The sequence below is a fragment of the Electrophorus electricus genome, chromosome 22 (genome assembly GCF_013358815.1).
Source record: "Electrophorus electricus isolate fEleEle1 chromosome 22, fEleEle1.pri, whole genome shotgun sequence".
Taxonomy (NCBI): Eukaryota; Metazoa; Chordata; class Actinopteri; order Gymnotiformes; family Gymnotidae; genus Electrophorus; species Electrophorus electricus.
In genome coordinates this window covers 12,826,354-12,846,353 of record NC_049556.1, presented here as the reverse complement: position 1 = coordinate 12,846,353, position 20,000 = coordinate 12,826,354, and the positions used below count along the sequence as shown (strand labels likewise).

The 20,000-nt window shown below is 41.0% G+C and overlaps 1 protein-coding gene across 1 annotated transcript in view; it reads left to right on the top strand.

Moving 5' to 3' along the window:
• Positions 1-5,732: 5,732 nt before the first annotated feature.
• LOC113568616 (butyrophilin-like protein 2) overlaps positions 5,733-20,000 on the top strand; it is a 14,992-nt gene continuing 724 nt past the window's right edge. The window contains exons 1-6 of the mRNA XM_035521204.1: positions 5,733-5,917; positions 11,168-11,215; positions 13,447-13,821; positions 13,938-14,210; positions 17,376-17,645; positions 18,059-18,322. Of these exons, the coding sequence (XP_035377097.1) occupies positions 11,170-11,215; positions 13,447-13,821; positions 13,938-14,210; positions 17,376-17,645; positions 18,059-18,322 (1,228 nt within the window). The 5' untranslated portion in view covers positions 5,733-5,917; positions 11,168-11,169. The remainder of the gene's footprint in view (positions 5,918-11,167; positions 11,216-13,446; positions 13,822-13,937; positions 14,211-17,375; positions 17,646-18,058; positions 18,323-20,000) is intronic.

Here is a 20,000-nt window from a genome sequence, read left to right as displayed (position 1 = left end):
TAGTGTAGTAAAGGGTTAATCCATTATGGAGTGTGGGGGGAGTATGTGTGGTGGTGTTATATCTGCTGTATAACTGTAGCGTAGCATGTGAAGAGGATATTGACTTCTTTATGTAACAGAAAATGTGTGTGTGTGTGTGTGTGTGTGTGTGTGTGTGTGTGTGTGTGTGTGTACAAAGGACAGACTTATTACACAGAAAAGGATTTTCCTTATAGAACAGTAAGACGTATCCTGCTGTGTAAAACACATGCTACTCCTCCACTTCTTTTATGATTCCTTGGAACAGTGCGAGAACAATACTGAGGTCAGGCTGTTTCTTTTAGGGTGACGTTATTCTCACTGCTTAGCCAGGTTTCAGTTACACTATATGGACTATTTGCCCTATTGTTGCATCACAATTCCTTCACCTCTGGGGAGCGCCCCTGCACGTGACACTTTCCACGTGCCCCTCTGCACATCACTGCCCTTTCCATCCTGAATGTGAGCTCTGACCACTGGACTAAAGAGTCAGCTCCCTGGTATAGCAGCCAGAGCTCCCAATTAACCTCCCTTAGTGATGGACTGTGTCACAATGTTGTATGTGGTATTTGTTTTTAATGGGCTTTAGTTTGTCACATAGTGGTGTTTGTGTTGTATGTGGTATTTGTTTTTAATGGGCGTTAGTTTGTCACATAGTGGTGTTTATGTTGTATGTGGTATTTGTTTTTAATGGGCTTTAGTTTGTCACATAGTGGTGTTTATGTTGTATGTGGTATTTGTTTTTAATGGGCTTTAGTTTGTCACATAGTGGTGTTTATGTTGTATGTGGTATTTGTTTTTAATGGGCATTAGTTTGTCACATAGTGGTGTTTATGTTGTATGTGGTATTTGCGCTGACTGTCTGTTTGTTCATTGTCAGGTGATCAGACCTGATGAACCTCAGGCTCCACTTAGCAAAGCAGAGGTGGATTCTGGGACAACACCGTTCTTAGATGCTGGTGTGTCATTGAAAGATGTCCCCAGAAACATGCACCCTCTCCAAAGTAAATCCCTGTGTTGTTCACTAAAGAAAAGCGGAACTGGGAAAAAAGCTTCCAGAAACTCTACAATTCTCCAAGAGGCCTTGAAATCATAAACAAAAAACAGCTCCGTATTCATAACTTAGGAATACTCGCATTAAATACTTGTTAGTATTGTACTTTATTTTATTTGAATACAACAAGCGGTGTGTGTTATGCTCATGTTACTCCTACTAATTACCGTTAAGTAACAAATGTAGTGTGTACTGGAAATAAACAGTGCTGAACAGAAACTAAAGTCTACCTCACTGACTAATCAAGGCTCTCGGTAACAGCATCAGAATGTTGTCTGTTTCTTTAAATATAGATTATTTTTCACTTTTTTTCATAAACTATTATGCTGCTTAGATTATAATCTTTCTAGAAACTGCAGAAAATAATTCCTGGTTTAACTGGTTTTATTGATGAGCAGTAAATCATCAGCTGTCTGTCAGTCTCTCCAGTAATAAGATCATGTTTAAAATGACAGTGATATTGCAGGTCAGGTGATGAAATTTTGGTTTGTTTAAATACCTGTTATGTTTGCCTATGTAATATCTATGTAACACTTTTTAAATTACATATCTTAAGTCTTGGATTTAAAAGAAACACATTCCTCATACTAAGACTGAAGTTATACAGTTGTGGGGTTTACGTAGACGAGAGTATCCCAGCTACACTGGCTGAAGAAACATCTGCCCCGGCCTTTCTCTTGATGAACCGGAGTCCTTGGCTTTGGCCACAAGTCACTGATGATAGACGGATGTGCAGTGTTTCCCTTGAGTGGAGAGAACAGCTTCACCAGACATGATGGTGTTTGGCTACAGGCTCCACCCTCTCTTACACACACTGGTAGAAGTAGGTGGATGTGCTGTGGTCAGTCTCCTGCCTCTCAACACACAGTAAGAATGCAAAACCTTGCTCATGTTCTCCATAAACACTCTATATTATACTTTATTAGTGCTATATGATACATTTATTAGTACTGAGCAGTACAAGTTAATTTACTGTGTTCATGTAATAACTTTATTTACTGAGAGTAGATATAATATATTGTCATAATTTGTCCACCCTTGAATATACTAACATGAGCATAATAGAATAATGAGAAAATTATGTTCACATAGCACTGAGGAAAGTATATTTGCAACATGATATGAAAACATGTTGTATATTGTATGTAATTTATATACAATTATATATACAATGTAGAACATGACATATACAATTAGATATACAGTATGCAACATATGTACAATTATATACAATGTAGAACATGACACATGCAAGTAGATATACAATATACAACATGACACAATTAGATATACAGTATACAACATGACATACAATTAGATATACAGTATACAACATGACATACAATTAGATATACAATATACAACATGATATATACAATTAGATATACAATATACAACATATGTACAATTATATATACAATGTAGAACATGACATATACAATTAGATATACAGTATGCAACATATGTACAATTATATACAATGTAGAACGTATATAATGAATGTAAGAATACATTGTAATGTATATAATGAGTGTAAGAATACAATGTAATGTATATAATGAGTGTAAGAATACATTGTAATGTGTATAATTATTGTAAGAATACATTGTAATGTATATAATGAATGTTAAGAATACAACGTATTCTTCCTGTAAAAGTGTCCGCCAGAGGGCGCTGTCGAGACAGCCCGCAATGAATGGAGGTGAATGGAGCTAAACGATCAAAACGATCAATCAAAATAGATTCTAAATGGTTCCTGGATCTTCCTTTACTGTTGGAAAGTAGAAATATGTATTACACTAAATATAGCCAAGAAGGCTTACCCGTATGTTTCCTGTTTCTGCAGCAAACGTGTTTTTGACAGTAGGACGCATTTGTGCTGCTCCTGCGCAGCTCACCAACCCATCAGCACTCAGTAGCAGAAACGCGGCCAAAAACATCCTGGACAAGTGTGAGAAAATATTTGAACTTTTAGCTTTTAGCCGTTCAGCTCCGCTCACCCCCGTTTATTATGGACTCTGTGAGCGCCTCTTGTATCTGCCAAACCCGGAATGTCACACGAGTCGAAGCGAAAGTAAAACGTTTCCAGCGACGTTTGTTCTGCGCAGGAGAGACACGCAGCGGTAGATGCAGTACATGGTAGGAACGCCAGGCGGCGCTGCCGCGGTGCTTAAGAATATAGAAACGTCTTTAAAAACTACAACTTCAACTGGCGTTGCAGTTATGGCCAAGGTTCTGATTATGAAGTTCTCTTTTGGTTATACGAAGCAAAACTCCAACCCCAATTAGTTCCTTTAATTTCTTGTATATGTGGACCGTACTTGTTTACTAAGTGCATGTTACATGTATTTACAGTAATTCTGAACGATTGCTGCTTCTGTGTCTGCAGCAGCGTGCATCAGTTCTTGCAGGGCAGAAACCCCTAAACCAGTGTTAACCCAGACCGCTCTTTGAATGGCCCGTTGTGCTCAATGTCAGGAGATTTTGCATCAGTAACTGTTTCATTTACAGTCACCTGAAGACGTTAGTCGGGTGCAGTTAAGTCGATCTTATATACACTCACATTTTTCTTCTGTGTCCCTTTAAAATGAAAGCAAAGGAGCTCATGTTAAATACACTGATCACTACACTCCTGCACTTTACCTCGTACTTCTCTACTGGGCGGATGTTACAGAGGTAAGGAAAGTTACTTACTGAACTCACCAGAGTGTCACTTATGCACTGTTTAGATTTGAGTTTTTCTTTTACTAATAAGAGGACACGCCCACAATGAGGAGATGGTGGTGTAGCGTTTTCACTTAGAAAAGTAAAGATTTAGTATGATGTTCATTCCTTATTACAGGGATTTTGTACCCTTTTAAAGTCATATCCGTGTTCTGTTAATTGCTGCAGAACAGTCTGTTGTGATTGTATTTCACTAAAAACTAGAGAAAAGCTTGCAATAATAAATGTTCAGAAGTAGAAGGTATACATTACTGCATGTATCTGTATGTATCTCATATCACTGTCTCTAACAATCCTTAATGAATCCCCAACAACTAAAGCTGTTATGAACAATGAGGGTAATAATGACATGGTTAATTTTGGTCTTTTTATTGCGTGTAGTTTCAGTACAGTGTGCTGCTGGTACATCCATCATACATTTGTTTAACATTACATTTGAACTGTAAATTATTTACATTATAATTCTGTGTGGAACAAATACATTTCTTCATAGATTTTGGATTAACACTGCTTTGATAATTTACTATATGAGATAATGTTCACAGTTTTAATGGTAGTTTTTTAAATAAACAAAATGATTCTTTACTGTATATGAACACTGTGGCTTAATCTTCACTAAAATCCTGATGTAAAACTTCTTAGAAGGTGGTGAGACTGGAGTAAATTCCCAGATTCCTTCACCAAGAGTTTGTTCAACATTTCCACATTCTCACACTGAAACACTCTCCTCACTTTGTACCAGATTACAGAGGCAAAGGAACAAGAGGAATTCTGGGAGGGTTTAATTCCTCTCTAATCTGGGAGGGTTTTATTCCTCTATAATCTGGGAGGGTTTTATTCCTCTATAGACTGGGAGGGTTTTATTCCTCTATAATCTGGGAGGATTTTATTCCTCTATAGTCTGGGAGGGTTTTATTCCTCTATAATCTGGGAGGGTTTTATTCCTCTATAATCTGGGAGGGTTTTATTCCTCTATTATCTGGGAGGGTTTTATTCCTCTATAATCTGGGAGGGTTTTATTCCTGTATAATCTGGAAGGGTTTTATTCCTCTATAATCTGGGAGGATTTTATTCCTCTATAGTCTGGGAGGGTTTTATTCCTCTATAATCTGGGAGGGTTTTATTCCTCTATAGTCTGGGAGGGTTTTATTCCTCTATAATCTGGGAGGGTTTTATTCCTCTATAGTCTGGGAGGGTTTTATTCCTCTATAATCTGGGAGGGTTTTATTCCTCTATAATCTGGCAGGGTTTTATTCCTCTATAATCTGGGAGGGTTTTATTCCTCTATAATCTGGAAGGGTTTTATTCCTCTATAATCTGGAAGGGTTTTATTCCTCTATAATCTGGGAGGATTTTATTCCTCTATAATCTGGGAGGGTTTTATTCCTCTATAATCTGGGAGGGTTTTATTCCTCTATAATCTGGGAGGATTTTATTCCTCTATAGTCTGGGAGGGTTTTATTCCTCTATAATCTGGGAGGGTTTTATTCCTCTATAATCTGGCAGGGTTTTATTCCTCTATAATCTGGGAGGGTTTTATTCCTCTATAATCTGGGAGGGTTTTATTCCTCTATAATCTATTTATTGTTACGGGACGTTTTGTTTCGTTACGTTCATGTAAAGTAACTGAATCACGTGTTTAAAAACCCGATGTCTTCGTGTTTAAAATGGTCTTTATTTTAAACCTCACACAACATGCTAACCGCTGGTCCTCCGACGACTAAATGTTATTTATCTGACTAAATGTGTGACTCACTGGGTTCAGTGTAATGCAGCGCTGGACATTCAGACCCAGACGGTCAGTAACCAGGACCGGAGCCATGCAGGAAGAATGACGTGAGAACTAGCCAATGAAAACCATTAGGGGGCGTCCATCAGCCAATAGGAATCATCAGAGGGTGTTCATCAGCCAATAAGAATCATCGGGTGCGGCCCGTGGAAAGTAACGTCCATTTTGTGCACACGTTTGTGTTTCTTCGGTGTAACGGTGCAAATTTGTTAAACAGTTCCGTGTTTTAAAGGACATTTTTCTAGTGACAGGAAGGTTTTATTCTTCTGACTGAACTCCTGAAGGTTTATTTGTAGCAGATCTGCTGGCGCAGAGTTGGTTTGACAGATCGGGTGAGTTCGCTTTTATTTGGTTTCCTTTTGTTGGACTCCAGTTTAGTTTCATTTTCAACAACGAAGGAAATCATAAACCTGAATGAATAACACGCATTAATTACACGTTAATGTCTAATGTAGGTGCTTCTGCGTTGGTTCTTCGGTCTGTATTGATACAGCGGTTTAGGTTACGGTTACGTTAACCGTGTTTGACGAACGGCGGCCAGTTTAACCGCAGCACGGATGAACTGTTGTGCTCAGATAAGTAAACAGACTTAAGCATCGCTGTTGTTTTGTATGACATTATCATTTCTACCAGTAAGACTATAAATCTACAAACTAAGACATAAGATCAGACCCCTAGCAGGGCCTCACTCTGAAGTTTCTCAGATGGGTGCGGCCACACTGAACACGCAGCTGTGCGTCGAGCACAGTGGAAGCGGGACACACCTTAATACTACATCTGAACTTTATGAACCTCCATCTAAACACCATCTAAACATCATCTAAACAGAGGGACACACCTTAATACTACATCTGAACTTTATGAACCTCCATCTAAACACCATCTACACACCATCTAAACAGAGGGACACACCTTAATACTACATCTGAACTTTATGAACCTCCATCTAAACACCATCTACACACCATCTAAACAGAGGGACACACCTTAATACTACATCTGAACTTTATGAACCTCCATCTAAACACCATCTAAACAGCGGGACACACCTTAATACTACATCTGAACTTCATGAACCTCCATCTAAACATCATCTAAACAAAGGGACACACCTTAATACTACATCTGAACTTTATGAACCTCCATCTAAGCACCATCTAAACATCATCTAAACAGAGGCACACACCGTAATACTACATCTGAACTTTATGAACCTCCATCTAAACATCATCTAAGCATCATCTAAACAGAGGGACACAACTTAGTACTACATATGAACTTTATGAACCTCCATCTAAACACCATCTAAACATCATCTAAACAGAGAGACACCTTAATACTACATCTGAACTTTACGAACCTCCATCTAAATACCATCTACACACCATCTAAACATCATCTAAACAGCGGGACACACCTTAATACTACATCTGAACTTCATGAACCTCCATCTAAACACCATCTAAACAGAGGGACACACCTTAATGCTACAGCTGAACTTTATGAACCTATTTCTAAACACCATCTACACACCATCTAAACATCATCTAAACAGAGGGACACACCTTAATACTACATCTTAACTTTATGAACCTCCATCTAAACACCATCTACACACCATCTAAACATCATCTAAACAGCGGGACACACTTAGCACCACATCTTAACTTTATGAACCTCCATCTAAACACCATCTACACACCATCTAAACAGCGGGACACACCTTAGTACTACATCTACCATCTAAACATCATCTACAAAGCGGGACACAACTTAGTTCATAAAGTTAAGATGTAGTACCATCATCTAAACAGTCCTAATTATTTCACTATTTATGAAGGTTATTATTATTTCTGGTTTATTAAGTACACCCTCTCCCCGGTCGCGGATAAATTGCATATTATATAAAGTTGTGACATGACTGAAGTGTTGTGTAGAAATCAGGCAGCCCAGCTAAAGTCCAGTTAGATGTTAAAGCGAAGGCTCTCTATCTCTGTGTGTGTGTGTGTGTGTGTCTCTCTCTCTGTCTCTCTCTGTGTGTGTCTCTCTCTCTGTCTCTGTCCCTCTCTCTCTCTCTCTCTCTCTCTCACTCTCATGCTCTGCATCCAAGTAATAATTCTTCCCATTTTGGAAAGGCATTTCCAGTGTTAACTCTATTCTTATCATGATGTTTTTTGGAAGCACAGCGTGGGTCTTTTGCTGACTAGAACCTGGTGATGCAGGGTGCTCGCTGGATTCCATTATGTTTTCTTAGCCAATCAGCTGGAGATGTGGGCGGAGTAATGGGGGTGTAGGAGTGTCTCAAAGAGATTGACAGGAGGTCAGTGTAAACACAGACAAGCCTCCAGTCAAGGGGGCAGTTTTTCAAACATACAGCTGATACACATGTGCTGATGCCACTGCTAATATAACAGGTCTTATTATCACGTTCTCTATATTTCACAGTTTATTTGAGTTATTGAAGGGGGGCAATTAATGCACCTTTAAGAGCATCCTGTCACGATCCCCCTCTGCTAGCGTCGCGGTTCCCTTGGTAACCGATCCTTGTGTGTTGTTCTCTGGTCTTTTCCCTTGTTTTGCATCTCATCACCATCACCTGTTCCTCACCGTCCCTCACTAGGTGTGTATTTAAACCTGGTCATTGCTCTTCACTACCAATCTCCCTCAGTCTGTCCATTCCTCTCGTTTAAACGTTTCTCGTACTTTGTACATTTTCTATCTCAAAGGCTCAAAGAGGCTTTATTGTCATTTCAGCTGTATACAAGTACACAGCAACAACGAAACAATGTTCCTCCAGGACCATGGTGCAACACAAAACAAGTGCAACAGACAACACACTACACAAACAATACAGTGCAATAATGTCATACAATAAATAAATACAGGACAGGACCAATACACAATGAACAGACAGTGCATTTATTTTGACCAGTACACAGTACTGGGAATATGTAAAGTGGGTTGTGCATAGGAGTCAGTGACATGCTATACTGAACATAGCAGTCACCGGTAGCAGCCAGAACAGTTCAGATTACAGTGCTGATGTAGTACAGTACTCTAGCAGCCATCTCTTTATAGTTCTCCATTTAGCCTGATTCATTTAGTCAGATCTCTGTCTTATATATTTAGTTCTCTGTCCTTAGGTTGCCCAGTCGTTGCTCATTTTTTCAAGTTCCCCCTTTTATCGTAACCGTAGTCAGTCCAAGTCTGCTGTATTCCACTTAGTACTTGCTGATGGGCTGTCTGTGGATGCCTTAGTCCCTTCCCAGTTGTGCTGTGCTCAGTCCAGTTCTTCTATTGGCTTTTAAGTGTAGTTGGTCATATCTAGTTCCCTCTTCCCTGTTTATCTGGTGATGTTCATTGGCTGTTGTTCTCCCCAGTTCTGCTCACCCTGTACATGATATCTGGGTTGTTTTGGTCTCTCATTTATTTTCTTGACATGTCTGTTCTTTGGTTTGGTATCTCAGTCGTCTGATTATATTTCTTATTTTGTATTGGTGTTCAGTCTCGGATGACTGTGGCTATTTGAACTTTGGTGACTCAGTATGAATTAGATCATAAGAAGTCGAGCATCTCCCTCATTCACTTTACTGAGACATAAAACTAACAAGTGTGGCAGGTGCAGGGATGGGGACGCAGGGTTAGTTGGTTGTGTTTCAGTAAAAATAAGGAAGAACGCTTCACTGGTGCTGTGGGTCGGGCGGCCTCTTCTCTCCTCTCGGGTCGTATGGGCCACTGCGCATGAAAATGACCTTCTACACCACGATGGAGGCACAGACCCAGGGAGATGCGTCTGTTCCTCTCATGCTTTCATCTCTCCACTTGCATGGACGTCACTTCATCCATGATCCAGACGTTGGGAGACGAGTGAAAGTGAACCACTCTCATAGACTGCTGGACTGTCTTGTCTTGAGCAGTGGGTGCATTGTAGGTTAGCGATGGTAATAGTGTAGTTCCTAAATCCCCAGTCAGCTAGTCTTAGTCAAACATTCAAATATAAAATGAAGATGCAGACTTCAGAATCAGTAGAAGAGAATAGCTGGTCCATCCTTTATTGCAGGTTAACGTTAACAAGCATTATTGAGGCACCTCCAGAGAATGTCTAACAATCAAACAAAGAACTCACATTTTTATACATTGGTCAGAAGTGATTATGTATTCACATTTTTACACACTAGTGTTTGCATTCGCTACCATTACATCCAAACCATACATTAGTCAACATATGCAAGCTGATATTCAACACCCACACCAGTAGGAACCCGTTACCACCACATTCCAAGAGAAGATTCTCTTGACCTTGTCCTGAAGAAGATTGTTTTACTATACGGTCCTGAGCCTGGTGGAGAGGTCATATCTTACCCTGAGGTCCACCAAAGCCTACCCAGGATCCTTTGCTGAAGCCTGCAGAGGCCTCTACCCTGTATGCAAATCATTGTGAAAGGACACAGACTCTCTGCACTCCCTTCTGTTTTACTTTATTAATCTGTCTAATGCACTGTTAGGCCTCTGTTCCCTGTTAACACTCTTATTTCCTCAGTAGCTAGTTGTGTGTTCAGACAGGTTTGTGTAGTAGACCTGTAGTTCCCTCATGAGCCCCCTGTGAAACACTCTTCTCAGAGCTGTCGGACTCCACCCACTGCCTGCAGCGATAGTGCAGAACTCTCTCACGTACTGTTACTGTGTCTCCCTTCCTGGGGCTGGGTAGTCCAATGCAGCTTTAAACAGAGTACAGAACGCTCCTTCTGACTGTAGAGACGGACCCTGACTCTCCCTAGTTCTTAGAGAATAACGCAGGGTTGGCGTTGGTGACCAGGGGATCACAAATACAGGGACAGAACCGGTAGCCTGAGTCCAGAAGGTACCGAACGTCTGGGAGTGAAGCGTAATCTGGGAAGAAATGGAGATGGTACGATGGCATGCAGACTGAGATGGTAAAACTTGACAAAGAAGGCAGTGAGGAGAGTGTACGTAAGAGGACAGAGAGTGATTAGTAGGAAGAAGAGGTGTTGCACAGTAGTGCTCAGGAGAAGGAGATCTGCTTGGCTGGAGCGTCTCCCTGCAGTGGGAGAATCTGGCTGTGGTAAACCTACCCTGTAGACTCAGAGTGTGGTGTTAATTATACGATGGTAGACTCAGGGTGTGGTGTTAATTATATGATAGTAGACTCAGAGTGTGGTGTTAATTATATGATGGTAGACTCAGGGTGTGGTGTTAATTATATGATGGTAGACTCGGGGTGTGGTGTTAATTATATGATGGTAGACTCGGGGTGTGGTGTTTATTATATGACGGTAGACTCAGGGTGTGGAATCCATCATGCATGACCACAGCTGTATTTACAGTTCCATCTGTAATTTGTAAAGAGCTAAAACTCCTCAGATGTCTGTGGACCCTTTAAATCATGTGCTGTAGGAGCCGTACACGGAGAAGACAAACAGAGACACCTGCTGGTGACTTTATGATCTGGACTAAACTTTGTGCTTTTAGTGTTTCAAAACAGTTTAAATGTAAGCATGTTGTGTTCAGTTGTGAGAGAGTTTACTGTATATACACTAATATGCCACCTTGTTCTCTTTCAGAGATGAAGTGTGTTTGGGTGATTCTGTTCCTCCACTGGTCTCTCTCAGGTACAGTAACCTCCATCACATGACATGCTGGTCAGACTCCTCAACACCAAGAGTCACAGCACTGCACATATTAGAGACATTTTACACAGCACACGTCACACTGGGGAGGAAATGTGTCCTGTTCAGTTCTTACTTCCTCTTGGCTATCGTGCGTGTGAACTGAAGAAAAAAATGTCTGTTACAAAATATTAGTTAATACATTTCAGAGGCTGCACCTAAACTCACCTAATAATAGATTGTCTAAATAATTATTATATATAGAGATCAATTATTATATAATTTGTACTTCACTGTTATTATAATGAATTATTATAATGAATTATTGTGACTATTTTTTAAATTTTCATCTAAACTTAAATATCACAGTGTTTTATAACAGTACAGGGTTAAACTGATCTATACTCACACAGTGTTTATAACAGTGCAGAGTTAAAACCGATCTACACTTAGACACACGGTGTTTATAACAGTACAGGGTTAAACTGATCTACACTCACACACAGTGTTTATAACAGTACAGGGTTAAACTGATCTACACTCAAACACACAGTGTTTATAACAGTACAGGGTTAAAATCTACACTCAGACATTGTGTGTGTGTGTGTAAGTGCACACACTTCAACAGTAAGCCAAACTCAAACAAACACATGAGAGTCAGGATGAGTCTCCAGGCTCCTGCTCTTTACTGAGTCCGGCATTCATGCTCCCAATGAATGGGAGTGGAACTATAAGGGAGGAGAATAAACGTACAGTGTGAGTATCTCCACCAGAGCTACAGCTCAGCAGTATGAAGCAGTAAAAGCTGACTGAAGGGCGTGAGAGCAAACCCACAAACCGCATGACCTTGGAGAGATGGAGCACCATAGTGAGAACAGTCGTCTCTCCTTCTGACAGTAGTAGGTCAGTTCTGAAATCTGTCGCTAAGGGCGACCATGGTCTTTCTGGTATGGGGACTGGATCGATATATATAAATAACAATAATCCATCCGCTGCTGTGGAATGACGGATGTACCATCCTGCAGACGCCTCGGTGATGTAGTCCTCCATGGCCTTATTGTCTGTGGTAGAGGATACGGACAGCAGGCTCACGCCCTTCCACTAGATCTGTGGTGCAGTCACAGGGATGAAGCAGCACAGCTGCTCCCCTCTTACTGTAAACCTGAGCTAGAGAAATGTTGGGGTGAAGCAAAGGCCAAACGATATTCTGTGTTTTCATGAAGTGATCTGAGATCTAATTATAATGGGCTTTGGTGCTCTCTGTAACAGGTGCAGAGTGGTGCAAGACTGTGTTTGAAAGCATAAAGATGAATAAAGTTTCTGGGGTTTCTTAAGGTCAGAGGACTTTGGGTGTGTAAGTGCAGATCAGAGGCTCTGATGCAGGTGGTTTCAAGGCCTCTGTGGAAGTCTAAGGTGGATCACTCTGGACTGATCCTGTAAGAAATGACCAGCAGTATTTGAATAGTGGAAGCAGTGCCGGTGCCGACTGTGTTTACCCACTCCAGCACTCTACCACAAATAATAATAATAATAATAATAATAATATGATCAGTGAAATGCACACAGAGTCTGTACAGGGAGGTCGATGGGCAAAGTACACAGAGCACTGCAGCAAAAACCCCTGACGGCCTGCTGGGTTTCCATTGTACTTTTCCGGTAGAGGAAAGGGAGACCCACTAGTGGCAGGAGTCTGGAGTGTGACCACACCTGGTGTTCTCACCTCACTGGATGTTAATGTTGCCAGGCGATGCGTAAGCGCAGTTACCGAAGGAACCAGCGCAGTAAGATGCTGAGATTGCCGAGCGAGTTCCTCTGCCACGTTGCCTAGTGACTCCAGACGCTGGTGATGCTGATTTAACAGCTGGTCTTGTGCAGCCAGAGAATCTGGTACCAATCCAGTACCTGCTGATGTTAATATCACAGGGATGGTCCAAATACGTTGGTGTGTGTGTGTGTGTGTGTGTGTGTGTGTGTGTGTGTGTGTGTGTGTGTGTGTGTGTGTGTGTGTGTGTGTGTTAGTGATGAATAAAAACAGATACAGAAGTGTCTCCATGTTCATGCCTGTAACATTAATCTTTGTCTTTATTCCATCACATGTGGATCATGAATATTCCCCCAAATGTCCTTTACTGCACATGGTGTGTAATCACCTCTTTATACCTCAGCCATAATGGTGTGTGTGTAATGTGTGGAGTGCATGTGAACATCCAGCATGGTGATGTTTCTCATTGTAGGAGCTCAGAGGTTTAAACTGGAGGGTCCAGCTGTGCCTGTTGTTGCTGCTCCTGGTTCTGACATCGTTCTGCCGTGTTCCATCAAACCCAAAGCCCCTGAACAATCCCATGTGAGTGCTGTGGACATGGAAGTGAAGTGGAGCAGACAGGATCTAGGAGGCATCCTGGTGCATCACTATATGAATAAAGAAGACAAGAACAATGATCAGGATCGTTCCTACAGAGGGAGAACAGCTCTGTTCAAAGAGAAGCTACAGTATGGCGACACCTCACTGCTACTGAAGAACGTTAAAGTGTCTGATGGAGGACAGTACACATGTCGTGTTGATTCTGCCCAATGGAAAGATCATGTCGGTGTTCTACTGAAAATTGAAGGTGAATGTCACTGCATTTCAAACATACTTTATTATAATAGATACTGTTTTAATAAGTGTTTATGTAAGCAGAAACAGGATGATGCTATTTCAGGCTTTGGTCTTTTTAATCCACAGCTGTTGGAAGAACCCCAGAGATCACTGTACTGGGCACTGCCTCAGGTGGGGTTCTTCTACAGTGTGACTCTAAGGGCTGGTGGCCTGTACCTGAACTCCAGTGGCTGGACAGTGAAGGAGCAGAAGTGCCTGCTGGAGTAACAGTGTTCCATGAAGATGATAAAGGCTTTAATGTGAGACGCAGCCTCACTGCAAACAGCAACAGCACCAACACCTACATCTGCAGAGTGAAACAGGGGCAGCATGTGATGGAGGAAAAGATCGACATTACTGGTAAGTTACACTACTGAAAATCATTTTACACTACTCAAAAATCATATGTATATGTACAGCTATTATGTATTATATATATATATACACATGTATTTTTTATATATATATATATATATATATATATATATAAAAAATAAATATTGTATGTATATTGGTGCTCAAAGTGGACTGATACTCACCGGTACGCAGTACCAAAACTTTTACTCTTTGGTGTAATGTGACTTTTTCTCATGTAACTGAACTTCTCACAAGCTCCTTGTAGGCTTTTCTATAATAAGCCTGCACGAACTACATTACCCAGGGGGCACTATGTGATGCGCCCCTGTTCCCATTCTCTCTACAACTCTAGAACAAGAAGAGTTAACTTGCAATAATCAATGCGAAAATGATGCTGTCAGGTTTGAGAAGAAAAAGGTAGGGTGAACTCCGTGGACTGTAGCTCGGTTTGGCCAAGTTGTTATCAAGAATGTACTGAACCTCTGACGTCATAAGTGGATATGGGTTTGATCACATTTGGGTGCTTTCACACCTACCTTGTTTGGAGTAGACTTATTAAATGTTTCTTTAGTTCAGTCCATTTTGGCAGGTGTGAAAGCGAGTTCCTCTGCCACGTTGCCTAGTGACTCCAGACGCTGGTGATGCTGATTTAACAGCTGGTCTTGTGCAGCCAGAGAATCTGGTACCAATCCAGTACCTGCTGATGTTAATATCACAGGGATGGTCCAAATACGTTGTTGTGTGTGTGTGTGTGTGTGTGTGTGTGTGTGTGTGTGTGTGTGTGTGTGTGTGTGTGTGTGTGTGTGTGTGTGTGTGTGTGTGTGTGGTAGTGATGAATAAAAACAGATACAGAAGTGTCTCCATGTTCATGCCTGTAACATTAATCTTTGTCTTTATTCCATCACATGTGGATCATGAATATTCCCCCAAATGTCCTTTACTGCACATGGTGTGTAATCACCTCTTTATACCTCAGCCATAATGGTGTGTGTGTAATGTGTGGAGTGCATGTGAACATCCAGCATGGTGATGTTTCTCATTGTAGGAGCTCAGAGGTTTAAACTGGAGGGTCCAGCTGTGCCTGTTGTTGCTGCTCCTGGTTCTGACATCGTTCTGCCGTGTTCCATCAAACCCACCATGAGTGCTGTGGACATGGAAGTGAAGTGGAGCAGACAGGATCTAGGAGGCATCCTGGTGCATCACTATATGAATAAAGAAGACAAGAACAATGATCAGGATCGTTCCTACAGAGGGAGAACAGCTCTGTTCAAAGAGAAGCTACAGTATGGCGACACCTCACTGCTACTGAACAACGTTAAAGTGTCTGATGGAGGACAGTACACATGTCGTGTTGATTCTGCCCAATGGAATGATCAAATCAGTGTTCTACTGAAAATTGAAGGTGAATTTCACTGCATTTCAAACATACTTTTAAATAATAGATACTGTTTTAATAAGTGTTTATGTAAGCAGGAAACAGGATGGTGCTATTTCAGTCTTTGGTCTTTTTAATCCACAGCTGTTGGAAGAACCCCAGAGATCACTGTACTGGGCACTGCCTCAGGTGGGGTTCTTCTACAGTGTGACTCTAAGGGCTGGTGGCCTGTACCTGAACTCCAGTGGCTGGACAGTGAAGGAGCAGAAGTGCCTGCTGGAGTAACAGTGTTCCATGAAGATGATAAAGGCTTTAATGTGAGACGCAGCCTCACTGCAAACAGCAACAGCACCAACACCTACATCTGCAGAGTGAAACAGGGGCAGCATGTGATGGAGGAAAAGATCGACATTACTGGTAATTTACACTACTGAAAATCATTTTACACTACTCAAAAATCATATGTATATGTACAGCTATTATGTATTATATATATATATATATATATACACACATGTATTATTTATATATTTATATATATATATATATATATATATATATATATATATATATAAAATAAATAAATATATATATATATATATATATATATATATATATATATATATATATATATATATATATATATATATATATAAAATAAATATATAAAATAAATATTGTATGTATATTGGTGCTCAAAGTGGACTGATACTCACCGGTACGCAGTACCAAAACTTTTACTCTTTGGTGTAATGTGACTTTTTCTCATGTAACTGAACTTCTCACAAGCTCCTTGTAGGCTTTTCTATAATAAGCCTGCACGAACTACATTACCCAGGGGGCACTATGTGATGCGCCCCTGTTCCCATTCTCTCTACAGCTCTAGAACAAGAAGAGTTAACTTGCAATAATCAATGCGAAAATGATGCTGTCAGGTTTGAGAAGAAAAAGGTAGGGTGAACTCCGTGGACTGTAGCTCGGTTTGGCCAAGTTGTTATCAAGAATGTACTGAACCTCTGACGTCATAAGTGGATATGGGTTTGATCACATTTGGGTGCTTTCACACCTACCTTGTTTGGAGTAGACTTATTAAATGTTTCTTTAGTTCAGTCCATTTTGGCAGGTGTGAAACTCAAGGGGCTGTGTTTTTTCTGGACCCAAGACCACATGCTCTCAATTTCGGTTCATTTGGTGGCGTGATCAAGCTGTTTTCTAGACTGGGAACAGTACAGAGAACCAATCACTGGTCCTCGTGATCTCTGGTCCTCCTGATCTGGTGTCCTCCTGATCTGTTGTCCTCCTAATCTCTGGTACTCCTGATCTCTGGTACTCCTGATCTCTGGTACTCCTGATCTATTGTCCTTCTGATCTCTGGTCCTTCTGATCTGGTGTCCTCCTGAAAAATAAGGCCTTATCATGTAACTTCACTTTGCAAGTGTCATGATGGTGGGGAAAGGATTGCAGTGCACTTCTTGAAGGCCAGAAATAACAGACCCATGTTATCACTATTATACATCAGTACATGTGTACTAAAACTACATTTTGATAGGAATAATACGACTGGAGCAAAGATACTCAACTCAACTTTGTGGAGTCAGTACATGTACTGACAGCATCACGAAAAACATGGCTGACAACGTTCTCCTACAATGATGATCTCATTTCTTATCATCCACTTTGAAATGTTTTGGACATATTCCTTGTGTATTAAGCATTCATCGTTATACATTTTGGAGATGTTCCTCACTTTAAACTAGTCACTCCATCTCATGCTTTGACCTTGCAATCCTCAGGCATTGGAACAAGCCCAGTGGTCTCTGTGGTGGGCACTGATGCCTCAGGGGGGATCCAGTTAGTGTGTGAAACGGGAGGCTGGACGTCTGAGCCTGAGCTGCAGTGGCTGGACAGTGAGGAAGCAGAGTTGCCTGCTGGATGTACACAGTCTCACCACGACAGCGAGGGGTTCGCTGGGAGTCACCGAATCACCGTCTGCAGCAGTGACACCGTCTTCTACTGTAGAGTGAAGCAGCATCCCAGGATGAAGTCACACATCAACATCGTTGGTAAGGTGCTGCTCCATGCTGAAAGACACTGTTGGTTCTGAGAAGGAGCTTGTTTATCAGCATGGGAGCATTTACATAACAGCCCATTTTCTTACCACAAGACATGACAGTGACCTGTCTTCTTCTCTGTGAGTCTTCACATGCCATTTGTGTTCGTGTTATACCATGTAATGTTCATGTTGTAGCATTTATTGTTCATGTTATATTGTTTGTGTTTGGGGTGTGGTGGAGTATCTGTGAAGTGTGGTGGAGTGGAGTGTGTGTGGTGAGGCATCTGTGATGTGTGGCGGAGTGGAGTGTAATGGCATTTAATGGTATATTAAGTAAATGTTATTGTACAGCATGGTGATATTTCTGATGACAGTTCTTTAAACCAGTTAATCTGTACCATGCCTTAATCTCTTAATCCACAGGTATCGGAACAAGCCCAAAGATCATTATAGAGGGCACAGATGGCTCAGGAGGGCTCAGACTACTGTGTGAAATTAAAGGCTGGAGGTCTGAACCTGAGCTGCAGTGGTTCAGTGGAGGAGCACAACTGCCTGCAGGAGATAAAGAATCACACAGAGACGATGAGGTCTACACTGTTAGACGCCACGTCACTGCACAAGGCAGTGGAACCTTTGTCTGCAGAGTCAAACAGTATCCCAAGATGGAGGCAGAGATCACTGTCGCTGGTATGTTATATTTCTTTACTTTTATAATAAGTAAGACATAAGCAGTAGTGATCCATCCTCTTCACAAATCTCACATTCAGTTTTGAACAGCACTCTACACGACATATCTGTTAGTTAAAATAGTTGGGAAGAGGTCAAATTAAATCTAAACTTATTGAAGTAAATGTGCTTGTATATGTAAATGAGATTTGCCTGTTTTTGTTCACAGCCATCTAATTTTACTTTGGTATCTGGTCCTGTGTGTGTAGTTGCCTAGCAACTAGACTGATGCACACTCTTCTTTGGCAATTCCATTCTGGCTACATTGTGCTGAGCGTGATATAGCGCCTCCACAGAGTGATGCTGGTATTACGTCACTAATGACACCAGAGTGATGCTGGTATTACATCACTAATGACACCAGAGTAATGCTGGCACTACGTCACTAATGACACCAGAGTGATGCTGGTACTACGTCACTAATGACACCAGAGTGACGCTGGTACTACGTCACTAATGACACCAGAGTAATGCTGGCACTACGTCACTAATGACACCAGAGTGACGCTGGTACTACGTCACTAATGACACCAGAGTGACGCTGGTACTACGTCACTAATGACACCAGAGTGATGCTGGTACTACGTCACTAATGACATCAGAGGTTCTGTTTTCGTTGGTGTCTGTGTCCTAAGTAAGCAGACATAAGCAGTACTGACCCATCCTCTGGTTCCGTTACGGTCTGTGTCCAGAGGTGGTTCTCATCGATGATCCCAAGTATGTACTTGTACATCAGTAGATCCAACTACAAGCTGAAACCGGTTAAATTGATTTATGGAGAAATTAAAAGTGTTCTTATACCCAGAATATGTGTAATTACTTCCCTGTTATGTACCAACTTTCATTTTTGCTCACCTGTTGTTGTAGATGTTTGTCACTAACATGCCTGTGTTTTAAATGGTCTCTGTACAAGTGAGGTCATGAGTAGCCTTTTATAAGGAGAATCATTTATACTGTTGTTACTGACATTCTATTTGGACAGATATAAACTCTTTCGTACTGGTGTAGATACTGTATTTGGGCAGATAGAAACTCTTTTGTACTGGTGTAGACACTATTTGGGCAGATATAAGCTCTTTCATACTGGTGTAGATACTGTATTTGGGCAGATAGAAACTCTTTCATACTGGTGTAGACACTATTTGGGCAGATATAAACACTTTCATACTGGTGTAGATACTGTTTTTGGGCAGATATAAACTCTTTCGTACTGGTGTAGATACTGTATTTGGGCCGATAGATACTCTTTTGTACTGGTGTAGACACTATTTGGGCAGATATAAACTCTTTGATACTGGTGTAGATACTGTATTTGGGCAGATAGAAACTCTTTTGTACTGGTGTAGACACTATTTGGGCAGATAGAAACTCTTTCGTACTGGTGTAGATAATGTATTTGGGCAGATAGAAACTCTTTCATGCTGGTGTAGATACTGTATTTGGGCAGATAGAAACTCTTTCATGCTGGTGTAGATACTGTATTTGGGCAGATAGAAACTCTTTCATGCTGGTGTAGATACTGTATTTGGGCAGATAGAAACTTTCATACTGGTGTAGATACTGTATTTGGGCAGATAGAAACTTTCATACTGATGTAGATACTGTATTTGGGCAGATATAAACTCTTTCATACTGGTGT